Source organism: Harpia harpyja, chromosome 15 (genome assembly GCF_026419915.1).
Source record: "Harpia harpyja isolate bHarHar1 chromosome 15, bHarHar1 primary haplotype, whole genome shotgun sequence".
Taxonomy (NCBI): domain Eukaryota; kingdom Metazoa; phylum Chordata; class Aves; order Accipitriformes; family Accipitridae; genus Harpia; species Harpia harpyja.
This window is the reverse complement of record NC_068954.1, coordinates 21,310,362-21,325,215: the sequence shown is the minus strand read 5'-3', so window position 1 is coordinate 21,325,215 and position 14,854 is coordinate 21,310,362. Positions and strand designations below refer to the sequence as shown.

The window sequence follows — 14,854 nt, the reverse complement described above, 5'->3', positions numbered from 1 at the left end:
CTTATCTGACACAGTGAAAGGAATATCTCTAAGTCAGGAACAACATTGCACTTCCCCACTTCTTGCTGAAACTGGAAGATGTCTTCACATGCCTTTATACTTACCTATCTGCTTCTAATACAGTTTCATAATAAGTCATACGCTTAAAAACAAATAGGACATCATTCAATGGCAACACTCCTTTGTGGAACAGTACAATGGAGAATATTCTTTTTTTTTTTTACATATTAATGTCTACTTTGAAGACCATTTAGCCTGTATTTTACAGTACAGAAGAGGCTTTTTATATCTGATCCATTTGAAGACTGAAAAGCAGACCAGTTTTCCACTTTCTGTAAACAGTGCTCACTTATATGCATTTTATGTATTGAATGGGATAGAGGTTTATTTTATGTATTGAATGGGTTATGAAATATTCATATTCTTAAATTTTTGTTTATCTGCCTTGCTTTCGCAGACTAAAACTGGTATTGCATTGTCGTATGATGAAGTATCCGAAAATGCTTATGACATCCGACTGAAGCTTACAAAAGAGGTATTAACAATTCAAAAACAAGATGTCATCTGTGTTAGTGGAAGTGATCACAGTGCAAATGTAAGTGCTTCTATATCTCTGTGCTTTCGACTGTGCACTTTAATGTCTTCTGCAGAGATCAGTTTATGGTAGTGGAGTGCAAGAGATTTTATTGGGTAATAGAAATACATATAATGATCAGTTGTTGGGGTTTTTGTGCATACTTACATTCTTGCATATAAAAACTTTTTTTTGGCCAGTGCTATATGTCCTTTATTCTGACATATGCAACCTTAACAGGAGAGAAAATGTCTATAAATACCGAGATTACAGCATTCTTCCACCAAATATTATTAGGCCATTAAATGAAAGAAGAAAAGAAATAAGTATTTCCCATTGAAAGCATTTCAAGAGTAAACTAATACACCAGAGTTTTCTTCATTTGTGTATCAAGTATTGACAGGATGTCTGTTCAAGGGCAAAGAGCTGGCTGAGAGAACACTTGACAAACACTTATTTCACTTTAATTCTCTTTCAGGCACAGATGGGCCTTAATCAGTGCCAGCATGTATGTGGTGCTTTTTTTTCCCCCAAATTCAGTTACACTGCTTTTTCAAAAGATATGGTGCCCCTAAGCTATAGAGGAATCTTCTATATCACCATTTAATAATGTCACTAGAGAAACTGGTGGCATTTTACATAAGCAGTACAGCAGTGGTGTCTAGGTTATGGACGTTCCCAAATAGTGTATTTTATTTCCTCATAGAAACAGTGTTCCTCTTAAAAATAAGTGTAGGCATCCCAGATTTTACTGAGTAAAATAAGTTTCATAAACTGTGCTGGTGTTTTCTGGAGTGAACAATTCATGGCAGCCTCCTCAGAGAGGACCAAGGGGGAGCCTTTCTGTCTGCTTGCTGTATTGCATGTGTCATGTAAACATAAAATCTGGCAATAGGGGACATCAAGTGAGTTTGTGATACTCTGCTAAGATTTAGGAGCCAAAAAAGTATATAGTGGGTATCCGTATATACATATGTATGTCAGAGAGAGAGAGAGTCTGCCTATATAACACAAAATCATTTCATTCCTGCCATGGTAAGTATTTATATAAATTGTTTAATATCAGACAAAAAATAATTTGAAATAGCTTTTATTACTTAGAAACATTACATACTGGTTTCAAAACTTGTCCATGGAACTCTGTGGAACATGACTTGCTCTTAAAAATGTTCAAAAAGGCTGCATCATTTGGCAACTAGTGGGAGGCCACTCAGTGAAGTGAAAGGCATGTCTGATTCTGGCTGGCTTGCTGAAATAAATATAAGCCTCAGCTGAAAATCATCAGCTTGAATATATTTTCTACTTCACTGAGAAGCATGAAAAACTGCAGCTTTTAATTGCAGACATTGCTGGTAGTGCTGATAAGTTGTGTGCATATTGTGGTTGCAAGAGTCATAGTAAAATATCATGTGACTGCAATATATAGTGTCTGTGCGTATAAGTATACGATTGCTCTGGACTCAATGGTATTTAGATGCCTTGTGTATAAACCTTCATAGAAAAATAATTGAAGCTCTATCCTACCTAGTCCCAGATTACTTCTTGACTGAATCAGCACAGGCTGGCTACATCTGAGAAAATGTGTATCAAATCTGTATATGTATTGAACATCACTCAAGAAAAAAACCCAAACAAACACCACCACCCAAAAAAACAAACCAAAAAACCACCACCCCAAAACCCAAATCCCTCCCCCCCATCAAAGCCCAAACTAAAGCAGTACAAAAAAACACCCCAAACAACCCACCAGGTCTGCCTCTTCCTTTTAATACCAAGATTTGGGTTGATTTGGTTTTGATGCATTTTACTCCTACATTTTTTCAGTACCCTAAATAGTATTTTCTGGTGGAAGACAGGACAGGAAGACAAGTTCTGATAATACGTGAGGAGCTGGATTTTGAAAGAAATTCTGGAAAGTAGAGTCCCTGCAGAGGAGGCAGAACTGGGATATGCAGTCACTGCGTACAAAATGAGCTGACGTTCCTTGGTTGTATGTCATGACCAGTAATGATTACACAGTGGGTAGGCCTGGAGAGGAGTGACTCTTGGGACTGTGTCAAACAGAGACAGTTTTTCCAGGTTATAGAAGTAGTGTTAATGTGTAAAAGTGAGGGAATTTTAAGTATAGTTCAGATCTTAATTTAGGTTTGAGTTGCAAAGTATTATGTGGCTCTAGGTATGAAATCCATTCAGAAGGGATTTCTCCAAGCTCATACTGTTGATAGATAGCATGGGCAGTCCTGCCAAACTGACATTTCCTGGAAAACATTGTTAACATCATCTCCTTATTTTCCTTAAGTTTTCTTACTGAAGTAACTGAAAACTAAATTTTAAGGCTCCGATATGTTGCTTTTCCATGTCCCTTGCAAGATCTCCCCAAGATGTCCCTTTCTCAAAGTGTTATCTTCAAACATCATGGGCTTCTGTTGTCAAATTCTAATGAGAAAAATGGACTAAACTGTGGCTTCATGGCAATATTTGCTTTTTCTATATTATACTTTGAACCAAATAAAAACTTTTGGAACACTAGCATTTAATATAAAGGCCAACTGAGTATAACACGAAGATGAACACTGTCTTTTTTACAGTGTATAAATTGCTAATATATAGGAGCTCGAAACCAGAATTTGAAATCAGGCTGAAATAGGTGGTAGTTCTCTAGCACTATTTTTGGTAATTCTGAAGTTTTACACTTACAGCTACACAAGATAAATTCCAAAGAGATAAATGCTTTACTTTTCAAGTGGTTAAAGAATATAATTTTCATCCTTGTGCTGTATGATTCAAAATATTAATAGAAAATTGTAACCGGAAAGTCAATTCTATAGCAGTCATAAACAATCACATTGTCTTACTGATTTATTCTCCTTCTTTCTATACTTTTTCTTTCTCAGGTATTCATAGTTAACCTTTATTTTACACGTGGCCATTCATCAAACTAGTTCATTTGCAACAAAAATAGAAAAAACTTGTTTGCCGTCCTTCTGTAGTCAACTCAAACATGTAGGAGGGGAAAAAAATCTTTTGTTTTTAGAGTAAATTTTCTTCTTAGGTGGGATATCTGAATGGAAAAATATTGAAAAAGAAAGTTCTATGTCTACCTGTGGTAATACTTTGTTCTCCAGCCAGTTTTGTGGGACAGTATTCGTGGCATGCATTTGCTTCCAGCCTCCCTTTTGCTGACAGGTTCATTGATCCTGAGAAATACTGAGGACAGGATTTGCAGCTGTGCATAATTAGCTCTGCCAGTCCTGTCCAGTTCTGAGTGCTACAGTGAGGACTGGCAAAGACATCAGTGGTTGCTAGTGCTACTGTTGTGGGTTGGACTTTCAGCAATAGAGATTATTCCCAAGGATAAAAGGCTTTCACTATAAAATATCTTTTACTACCGTCATCTAGATCTATTCTTGTTTCATATTTTGCCATCCGCCATTCATTTAGGCACGACTTTCAAGCACCGAGAAAGCTTCACCTTTTAATGAGAAATTGTAGAGCTGGCTTTTTGTAATTGAATGGCCTTCAACCCATTTCACTAGTTCTTGCTGTCTTGGACTTGGATGTAGAATAATGGGAGAGAAGAGCATGGTTTGTGAAATTCAATGTGTGTATAGAAGAAGTAATGTAAAGGCAACTGTTTCTTTTCCTTAGTATTAACATTTTTCACAGTAGATAACATGGCTTTTAAATATCTGTAAAAATCCTTCTGGAAGTGGAACCATTATACAAAATAATATTTTCCAGTGTTTTCTAATATACTATTACATTTATAAAAATGATTTTTATATAACTATATACAATATTTATATATTTTATATTTATGTGATTAAACATGCAATCTTTCCACCAAGATGTATTTCAGAACTTCAGACTTGTCAAACCCAAGCGTTCTAAGCAAGTCTTTGTGACTTAGTGTTATGTTTGGGGTGTTCAGATTTGTAGGGAAAAGGAGAATGTATGGGTTCATTGGAATCAGTGCATGCACATAGAAGCCAAGCCCAAAGGTATTGACAGAAATGGTATATTGAAAATAAATAGACATTTTTCACTATCTTCTAGAGTATTTTTAACAGACGATACCCCTCCCCCCCCCGATTAAAAGTTTAACAATATTCACAGAAAGAAATTAATTGTATGACAGACAGGGAGAGATCCATTTTCAGTTAAAGGAGAAACAGGGAGGCATTTATTTTTATACTTTATGCTTCATTAAGGTATGATTTTGCTTTAACTTTTTGTCATTCCACATGCTAAAATTAATTTCTTACATACAGCACCTCACCCTTAATATTCCTTGTTTTTCTTCTATGTATATTGCTATCATCCTTCTCCTGTTGTCAGCCCACAGTTTTATGCCTCTCCTCTTTTCATAAGCAATTTTTTTTCTCTTACTTTGTATAATATTTCTTTATCTTTTTTTTCCTGCTAATTCCACTTCCAAAGTAAGAAAAAGAACATAAATGCATCTGGCTTTTTATCAAAATCAGTCCTCACAGAGCTGAATTGTCTCTGACTTGGTCAGTGGTCGGGCAAATAGGTTTCTAATGCAGGCTCCTGGCATCTTCATTGGAAGAGGACGCCTCAGAGGCTTATGTGGGTCTAACAGAATTAGAATAACAAAAACCTTTGCATCCCGGGTACCCGACTGTCCAGCTTCACAAGCTGTGTCTTAGCTGGACTTCATCAGAATGAAGCAAGGTAGGTGAATAGGGAAGAAAAATAGCAAGATTAGTTGTTTTGTTGATTCAAAAAATAGAAACAGTGCCTGAAAGTACTGTTTAAATCCCTGATGAGACTGCTATGGCTTTTTCTTTATAACTCAGATGCTAATCAGGACAGAGAAGAATGTTATTTTAGCAAACCTCTAGGGAACAGATCTGCATTAAAGTCGAAAGTTAATTTTTTTTAACCCAAGGAAATTTCTGTCTAGATAACTACTAATATTACTGTTTGCCCAGTGCCTGTTCTGCCATCGCTGGTATGGTATTTTAGTCCAAAATTATTTTTAAAACAGCTAATAATTAACATTTGCTGTCTTTTTGGAAACATCAAGTGGGTGATTAAGAAAGACTCTTCCTTTTGAAACTAAGATCACTTGTGTGGAGAAAATACATTATTTAACCATTTGTTATTTGTTTTCCATGCTCTGGAAAGCTGACCTAGATATTTAGAAGATAGCTATCAAGTCATTCCTTAGGATCTTTATTGTGAACGATCATAAGCTTGTGTTGCTGTCACTTTGAGAATAGTTAAAAGTTTTTATCACAAAACAAGTAATAAATATTGAGTATTCATCAGCATGAGAAAAAACTTTTATTATTAAAGATAAAAAGAGTAAGTAGCTTAAGTAGAAAGGCTAATAAATGTAACAGAACAGAAGAATGCAAAGGACACTATGGATATCCCTGAAAAACAATCTCTCCCTGAGACATGGGAAGAGTCCAGCTGAGGGTAAGCGCTTATACCAGCAGGATAGAAGAAAGGCAGCACAACATCAGTAAACCAGGCATATGGACAAATATAAGTGTCCTTTATTAAAATTTCAATTAAACTATTACACCTGGAGTCATGACAGACTGTCAGGACTGGTAAATTGCAACTGTGTGTATTGTGAGAGCTTGCATAGCAGTTTAAAATCTTCAGCTGTTAGGGGCAAAATTCTGACTGTGATGGAAGCATGAGCCTTTCTGGTTACGGTATGTGGGATATTGATGGGTGCAACCTCTACTGTTCATCTTTGTCTTCACACCAGCCAATGTGTGAAATGTTGCGCAAAGTGAATGCAAATGAAATTACTCAAATGAAGAACAGCTGTGTTCTGGCAGAATTTAGCTATAATTCATTGTTATAGGATGCCTTTTTAATTGAAAGAAATCAGCTTATTTTTAATGGGGAAAGGAAGAAGTATAATCATATCTTGACACAGGGTCCTATATTTCTTATGAGTAATTCTGGAAATCTGTATTTGTAGATGATCTGCATAGACTTAATCTGTATCATCAGTCTGAGAACAATCTGAGTCCCAGGTCCTCTCATATCACTTGCCAAAGAGAGCTCCTGTCCCAAATTAAGCATCTTACAACTCAGGGCAGGAGTTCCTGAGCATTCTTGTGAAGTCATACAGAGACTGAATATGTTTCAGGCACATTTAATATGATCACCACACCCTGGAGAATAAAATACCATGGGGTTTGTCACAGTCATCTTTACTAGAATAGATCATGTAATGATTTAGATTGAAAGGGACCTGTTGACGTCATCTAATTCAACCCACTGCTCAAAGTGGGGATAGGTTCCAAGTTTGGGCAAGTAGCTGAGGGCTACGTCCATTCACATTTAGAATACCTCCAAGGATGGAGATGCTACCAGCTCTCTGGGCAGCCTCCTCTAATGTTTAACTACTTTCACTGTGAAATTATTTCCTGTTGTTATGCTCAATTGGAATTTCCTTTGCTGCAAGTTGTGACTGTTGCCTCTCATCCTTTTTCTTTGTGCATCTGTGAGAACAATCTGGTTCTGGTTTTTGTATAATCCTTCTTTAGGTTGGCAGGCTTTGAAAATAAAATGAGTGACTTCATTTTACTCTAAAAAAACCCCAAACCAAACACAACCAAAAAAAACACTCCCCCCACCCAAAAAACCCAAAACAAACCAAAAAACCAAAACCCCAAAAAGCTTTTATCTATAGTAATAGAAACAGTTATAAGATAAACTGATAAAAATATGTTATTTTACCATATTTAGTAAGGATTCTCTGCAGCTGTCCCAGATCTTCACTAGCATGTGAAAAGATCTGCTGTCTTTATAGAAAACTCGATAGCGACTGGCATGCCTCAGTCGATTTTTATAGCTGCATTCTTCCTGTCCTTTTGGGAAAAGGTGAGATCCTGTGTAATGCAAGAAGTTAAGTTTCAAAACTCTCTTTCACATTCAAAATAATCTTTTGCTTTCTGTCTACCTGTTCCTTATTACAGCTTGCCTTCACTTCATGGAAGTGGAGAATGAGGTATCATGTGATGCCATGGAGGACTAATTTGTGTCTTGCCCTCTCTTTCTTGAGGTTTCTTGGCTTAAATTTCCACTGTCTCCATAATTTTTTTCACTTTCTGAGTTACACTGTCTTTTTAACCAATGCAACTGTTTCTAAGAATATTAAAGTCTATTAAAAATGATACAGACTTGGGACTAAAGTTTATACAGGCACCCTTTGAGCAAAAAGCTTTTCCTGAAAACCAGACATATAACCAATAATATAGCAAATCCTACTTGTGATAAAGTTCTTTGATTGACACCCACCCCCAACATAGTTTTATGGAAAAGCTGTTAAATTATTTTTCAATGCATTCTTTGACTGTTTACCTAGTTAGTTATAAGATGCTGCTGGTTACATTTCCTGAGACGGCAGTATTAATGACTTGTGGAAATGCAGAGATATGGCACATTCAGTCTGACCGAAGTAGCTAACTGTGTGACATTTACATTTTCCTCATGATGCACTGATTTACTAATACTTGTATATACTCATGATTTTTAATAAAGGCTGTGGCTCATATATAAGTAGTAACAGTAGTGAGTAAGGAAGTGATCAAAACTCAGTGCTTTTTGGCTTCTAGTTAAGTATTCTTTGACCCTGGACTGCCATGTACTGGAAGAAGGAATCTCTGTGTCCCAGTCGTAGGTGATGGCACTGGAGTTCATCTGATGTGCTGTAAGATATGTCATATGATATCTTTACATATCAGCATAAGGCTATGGGGTTCTAGCCTTACCACATTGTGATGGGTTGACCCTGGCTGGATGCCAGGTGCCCACCAGAGCTGTTCTATCACTCCCCCTCCTTCTCAACTGGACAGGGGAGAGAAAATATAACAATGAGCTTGTGGGTCGAGATAAGGATAGGAGAGATCACTCACCAATTACCGTCACGGGCAAAACAGACTCAGTTTGGGGAAAAATTAACTTGATTTATTACAAATCAACCGGAGTAGGGTAATGAGAAATAAAACCAAATCTCAGAACACCTTCCCTCCACCCCTCCCTTCTTCCCGGGCACAACTTCACTCCCGGATTCTCTACCACCCCCCCAGCGGCACAGGGGGACGGGGATGGGGTTTACGGTCAGTTCATCACACGTTATTTTCTGCCGCTTCATCCTGCTCAGGGGGAGGACTCATCACACTCTTCCCCTGCTCCAGCGTGGGGTCCCACCCACGGGAGACAGTCCTCCACGAACTTCTCCAACGTGGGTCCTTCCCACGGGCTGCAGTTCTTCACGAACTGCTCCAGCATGGGTCCTTTCCACGGTGTGCAGTCCTTCAGGCACAGACTGCTCCAGCGTGAGCCCCCCACGGGGTCACAAGTCCTGCCAGAAAACCTGCTCCGTGGGCTCCTCTCTCCACAGATCCGCAGGTCCTGCCAGGAGCCTGCTCCAGCGCGGGGTTCCCACGGGGTCACAGCCTCCTTCGGGAACCCACCTGCTCCGGCGTGGGGTCCTCCACGGGCTGCAGGTGGATATCTGCTCCACCGTGGACCTCCATGGACTGCAGGGGGACAGCCTGCCTCACCATGGTCTTCCCCACGGGCTGCAGGGGAATCTCTGCTCCGGCGCCTGGAGCATCTCCTCCCCCTCCTTCTTCACTGACCTTGGTGTCCGCAGGGTTGTTTCTCTTACATGTTCTCACTCCTCTCTCCGGCTGCCGAATACCGCCGTCCCAACTTTTTTCCTTCTTAAAAATGTTATCCCAGAGGCGTTACCACTATCGCTGATTGGCTCGGCCTTGGCCGGCGGCGGGTCTGTCTTAGAGCCGGCTGGTATGGGCTCTCTCGAACACAGGGGAAGCTTCCAGCAGCTTCTTACAGAAGCCACCCCTGTAACCCCACCCGCTACCAAAACCTTGCCACACAAAACCAATACACACATAGATGCCTATATTGTTAGACTCAGTGATTAATCATAATCCGGCACCATCTCTCGTTAGAGTGCTGCGCGCACTCTCTTTCCTCAGTATGGAGTTTCTTCTGAATTACATCTAGAAATAATTTTGGCAAGAGCAGCCCCTAAAAATCCATATTTCTACAAAGAGAGTTAGCCAATAGGTGGAGTGCAACCTGCAGCCTCTGGGTGGGTGGAAATTCACTGCTGATCACTGAGAAGTGAGGGTTGTGTGAGCAGAACTGCAGATCTCTATGTGGCAGGATGTTAAATACATGCAGAACAATTTGCTGAGGAAGCTCTAGGGCTGGAGAGGTGGAGGGTGTGAGCTGAGAAAATCCTCTTCTTGGGAACTCCCCATCTCGAGGAGAAAAATTCCTGAAAGATTTCACATATCCTTGTTCACCACATCCTCTTTTGTTCTTTTCGGATATGTAGCAACCAGCAGGATGTCTGCATTTCATGATACATTTTGCTGTGTCTCACATTCTTACAAGATCTGTTTCTTCAGTCATTTTTTTATCTTGTAACTTGCTTGTGGTAGCTTCAAGATTTGCTGAAGAAAAGAAAGATAAGATATGGCTGGTATGTTACGTACCTATCTTTATCTTCTTACCCTTTCTGGTATCAGACTGTTTTTTCCCTTGCATCCATGCAGGACAGGTTGCAGGCTTTTCTTTTAACTCTTCATATTGCATTTTCTTGTTCTGCTGTTTCTTTTCCCCTGCATCTTTCCCAAGGGCCTGGGTGGCAAGCTCTGCTGTTATTGCCATCAGTGCCTAAGACTGGCCTTTATTTTCTATTGTCAACCTGTCATGTAGTATCTGTAGTAAATTTGACTTCTTACTTTCAACAAGTAAGGAGGCCTACTCTTTCCAATAAATGACAGATTCAACTGTAGTAGTGGGGAATAAAGTTTATTTATTAATAAAAAAAAAAAAAAGTATGCTGAACAACTCTGAAAAGTGCAGCAATGAATGCTTTCTTTGTTCCCGTCTTCCTGTCTTCCTGTTTAGCCACTTACCTTGCTTAAGGAATAATCTGTTATCTGTTAAGGTAATAGTCTGTTGTGGTTTGAGTGTGGGGACTAGATGGGCTCAGGTACCAAGTCATGTTTGGTCATGGCTACATTTAATGTTGACAAGTCACTCGGCATCCAGACCCTACAGTGGGGGAGATGCCCACCCAGGAGAGAAGCCAGCACAACAGTTCCCCACATGACCTCCCTGCCCCATGGCAGGGGGACGGGGCAGCCCAGGAGGACACTGGTAGAATCATCACAGTGGTCTTACTGATAAGTAGAACGGAAAAATCAAAGTGTTGGGGATCTTTGTCTTCCAACCTGTTCTAGCTATTTTGAATGGACTTGTTTCTTAGAACAGTTTCAACAAAAATCTGAAGGACGTGGGCTATTTCAAGTGTTCCAGCATTTTCTACTGTGTGCTTCAGTTTGATGTTTGGAAATAATATATGTATTCATTAATATTTTCATGAAGGCTGGCACAGAAAAGGGAAGTATGGTACATATAGAATCTTTTTCCAAATATATCCGTTTATATCAATGAGTGTGGAGTGCTTCAAGCAGAATGTCCTTCTGAAATCCCTTTAGTACGTTGTTCATTAAGATAGATAGATAGATATAATATTTTTTCCTAATGAAAGATCCTTTACCACAAATGCCAGTCCTAGGTGTTAACAACCTGGTAATAATGACATAATGGGTAGGCATTGTCGGGTGGATATAAAATCTCGCTAAAAAACAGTACCAGAAATAAGGACTGTAATTGCCCTCTCATGTTGCCCATTAAGCTCCAATCATGTCACTTCATATGAATGAATACCAAGACATAAAAGACATTTCCAGAGATAAACTTTTCTGTTGAGTCACTGTGTTTTAAAAGAATCTAGAAAGTTTTCTATGTCAAGAGCTATCTCATACCTGAAAGATAGACATTTGACCATATAGTTCTCTAAATTACATTTGAAAGTGTCATTTATTTTGAAAATATTAAAACGATAGGATTTTTTTTCAGCTATATCATTCTTTGTAGCTATTACAAGCAGCATTACACCTTCTGTTACTGAGCAGTCTCTTCTCTGTATAGTTGTTGGCATGTTCTTTTGCAGTATACCTCCTGTTACCAAGCAGTCTCTTCTTTATATAGTTGTTTGCATGGTGTTCTTTTGTATGATGTCTGTGTCTTACATGTTTTAAAATTTATATTGTATCTGTTTTTCAATATATTCTTGTCTGGCATCATTCTTGGAGATCTTGAAATTTTCTGCCTCACTGGTCTTTATTTCAATATTGACGACTGAAACCATTTAAGGCTCTCCTCCCCCCATCTCTATAGTTACATCTGCTGTTTCAGTCCAGAGCTCTTCTGGAATTGGCTTTCCCTGGATTTCTAACACCCTTGGGAACTACACATAAGCAAAAGATACAGGCTGAATTTAAGAATATATTACTTGCATTGGTTTCATCTGTGGACTATGGCTATCAGCATCTTCAGTTGGGGCAAAATCTTTTATGCTTATTCACATCTTTAACAGCTCGTTCTGCAGTGCAGTTGTTTGCCCCAGTGCACAGAACATGATATTGTTTTGAAATAAAGCTCCTGTCTCTGAGCTATATGCTTTGACAAGATACAAACCGATTGGTTGTGCTCTGGCTCTCCTGCAAAGTAAAAGTTACTCTACGAGGGTGATAGTGACTGAGAGGAAGACAGATTGATCACACCTAAATATTGATTCTAACCCAGAATTTAAATTCTATACTTCCACTGTTGCAGCTATGCGAATTTTGTCCCTAAAAATTGCTTTTGAGTTTGTACCTAGCTAGCGGCTCAGTGGCTGTAAATCTTAGGATTTCACAAAGAGCAGGCTGCTTTCTTAAATGCAGTTTGGTTGTCTTTGAACAAATGCAAGCTTGTTCAGCAACACCTATATGCTCCAGTGTTTTCATGGTTCGGAACAAGACAAAAACTTTACTCAGATGTGTGCAATTAGGCAATATGAATTTTCTTTAATACTTAAAGCATTACAAAAGTGAAAATTTTAGTGGCTTTCTCAGGTTTACAATTTACCGTTCAAAGAGAAAATACATTTCCAAAATACATATTCTTCCACCGTAGACTAAGTCCAAAAGCGACAGCCAGGCTACTTGCTCAAAGAACTGCTTGACATAAAAGCAGATCAAACCGCCTGTCAAACACTTAGCGGGTAAATCTGCCTTCTCTTTTCATTGCTGGTACGTTTGACACTGGTCAACGCATTTGTTTCTCAGAACTTAGATACTAGAGAATGTCATGGCCAAATTGTTACCCCAATTCTTAAACATAGCAGTGGGTATTACAGACCCAGTATCACTTTGAGAAACAGATAAAAAAATCCTTGACAACTTGCAACAATAAAAGGTCTCAGAAAGATAGGAATATTTCATGTTGGTATCCTGGCCAATTACAGTTTTAATAACTACATTCTGTCTATTCAAATGTGTCCTGAAGTTTCATGCTAGGCACTTATTCTTCCTCTAATCTCCTAGAAACAGAAAACAAAACAAAACAGGCCTGGTATGGGGCGAACATAATTACTTCTGCTTTGTAGCACAACTGGAATGAGTGATCATTATAGTATACACATCAAGTACTTTGGAAGCCTTCAGAATGAAGAGTTTTAATAAACTGTAGATACTATTAAAATATATCATTAGCAAAACAAAATGCTAGTTAAAAAGCAAAAAAAAAGTATTAATTTCAGGTTTCCTGTTCAGATTGATAATTAGTACCACTTTCTAAAGAGTTTTCCTTGCCTATAATGAAATAAAATTATACAGCCATCATACTATCAGCTGTACCTCTGTATTTTTTTTAGTTTTGGGGTTTTTTTTAAGACTGATACAGATGTTTGGCTCACTTTAGCCTCAAAGAATAAATAAATTAACCTGAAAAGAAAATTATATCTAGCCTGCAGGCAACTAAAAAGTGAAATGTGTTGTTTGTAAGTTTGACTGAAGCATAAACACAGGGTTTTCAGCTGCATATGTGCATGACATTATTGTTAATGTCACAAAAAGATAGTGTTTTTTTCCCACAAATATTGCAATTCAATTTTGGCAAGAAGTTCTGGAGTAGGATTTTCTTTCATAGTTGCTTGCAAAGCTAGCGTGGGTTTCTGTCCAAATGAGGTAGTCATGAAATATTGTCATTACATAAGAAGTTCAGAACCAAGTCAGACCTAAAATCTGCTGTGCCCACTGTCCTTTTTCCAACAGCAGTCGTTCATGTTTCACTAGAAAAGCCAAACAGGGCAAGAATATGTGGTGCTTCTCTTACCACTTTCCCTCCCCCAAGTTATTCGGTGCCTTCCTGAGCAAAATGCAGTTTCTGTATTAGCTCTTAACAGATTTATTTTTGCTGTAGTTGTCCGATATCCCCTTGAACACATGTAGACTTTCAACATTCAGAATTTTTTTCTCACCAGACTCTGGAATCTACTATACATTGCACAAAGAATCACCTCTTTTTGATTGCTCTGATCCTAGTTCCTAATAGTATCATTTGATGCCTCCTAGTTTTTGTACAGGAAGGGGCTGTAAAAACTGATCCCATTCACTGTCTTCTGTGCAACTTTTACTGTATTGTAAAAGCTTCCTGATCCCTAGTCTGTCTCGTTTCCTGGAGGAGGAGTTATAGCCTATTCTGTTATTCCTTGTACAGGAGCGGGTTTGTGCTTCCATCATCCTTATTGTTCTTTTCCGAACCTTTTCTAGCAGTTTCAGGTACAAAGGGACCAAAACGGTATACAGTTTTCAAGGTGGGGTGAACTTTGGATTTCTACAGGGATATAATGACATTCTTTGCTTGGTCTCAGTTCTTTTGCTAAGACTTCGAAAAATTTGATTTGTGTTTTTGACCACTACTGAACACTGCACTGATGCTGTCATGGAACCATCTACTTTAACCCAAGGTCTTACTCCTTAATAGAAATGACTGATTTAGAATCAATCCTAATTCCTTATATAAATAATGTACATGGTAAAAATAATCTCTCACAAGCTTTGATCTGCTATCGTATTTTGTCTGCTATTTTGTTGCCCAGTTAATATTTTGTAAGATGTTCTGCAAATATTTTCACTTTGCTTATGCTTCCTGTCTCAGTAAGCAGCAAAGGTAATCTCATTGCTCATCCTTTTTTTTTTTTTTTAATTCTTCATGAGTATTTTAAATAATGCAGGTTGCAATATAGGCAACAGTAGAACTTCACTAGTGACCTTTTCCATTGAGAGATTACGCATTTAATCCATCCCCTTGTTTTCTATCTAGTTTCTAATTTTAATTAGTAATATATCT

At 38.4% G+C, this 14,854-nt stretch overlaps 1 protein-coding gene across 1 annotated transcript in view; it reads left to right on the top strand.

Moving 5' to 3' along the window:
• Positions 1 to 14,854, top strand: part of SNTG2 (syntrophin gamma 2) — a 193,879-nt gene that overhangs the window by 20,749 nt on the left and 158,276 nt on the right. The window contains exon 2 of the mRNA XM_052809394.1: positions 458 to 595. Coding sequence (XP_052665354.1) covers positions 458 to 595 — 138 coding nt within the window. The remainder of the gene's footprint in view (positions 1 to 457; positions 596 to 14,854) is intronic.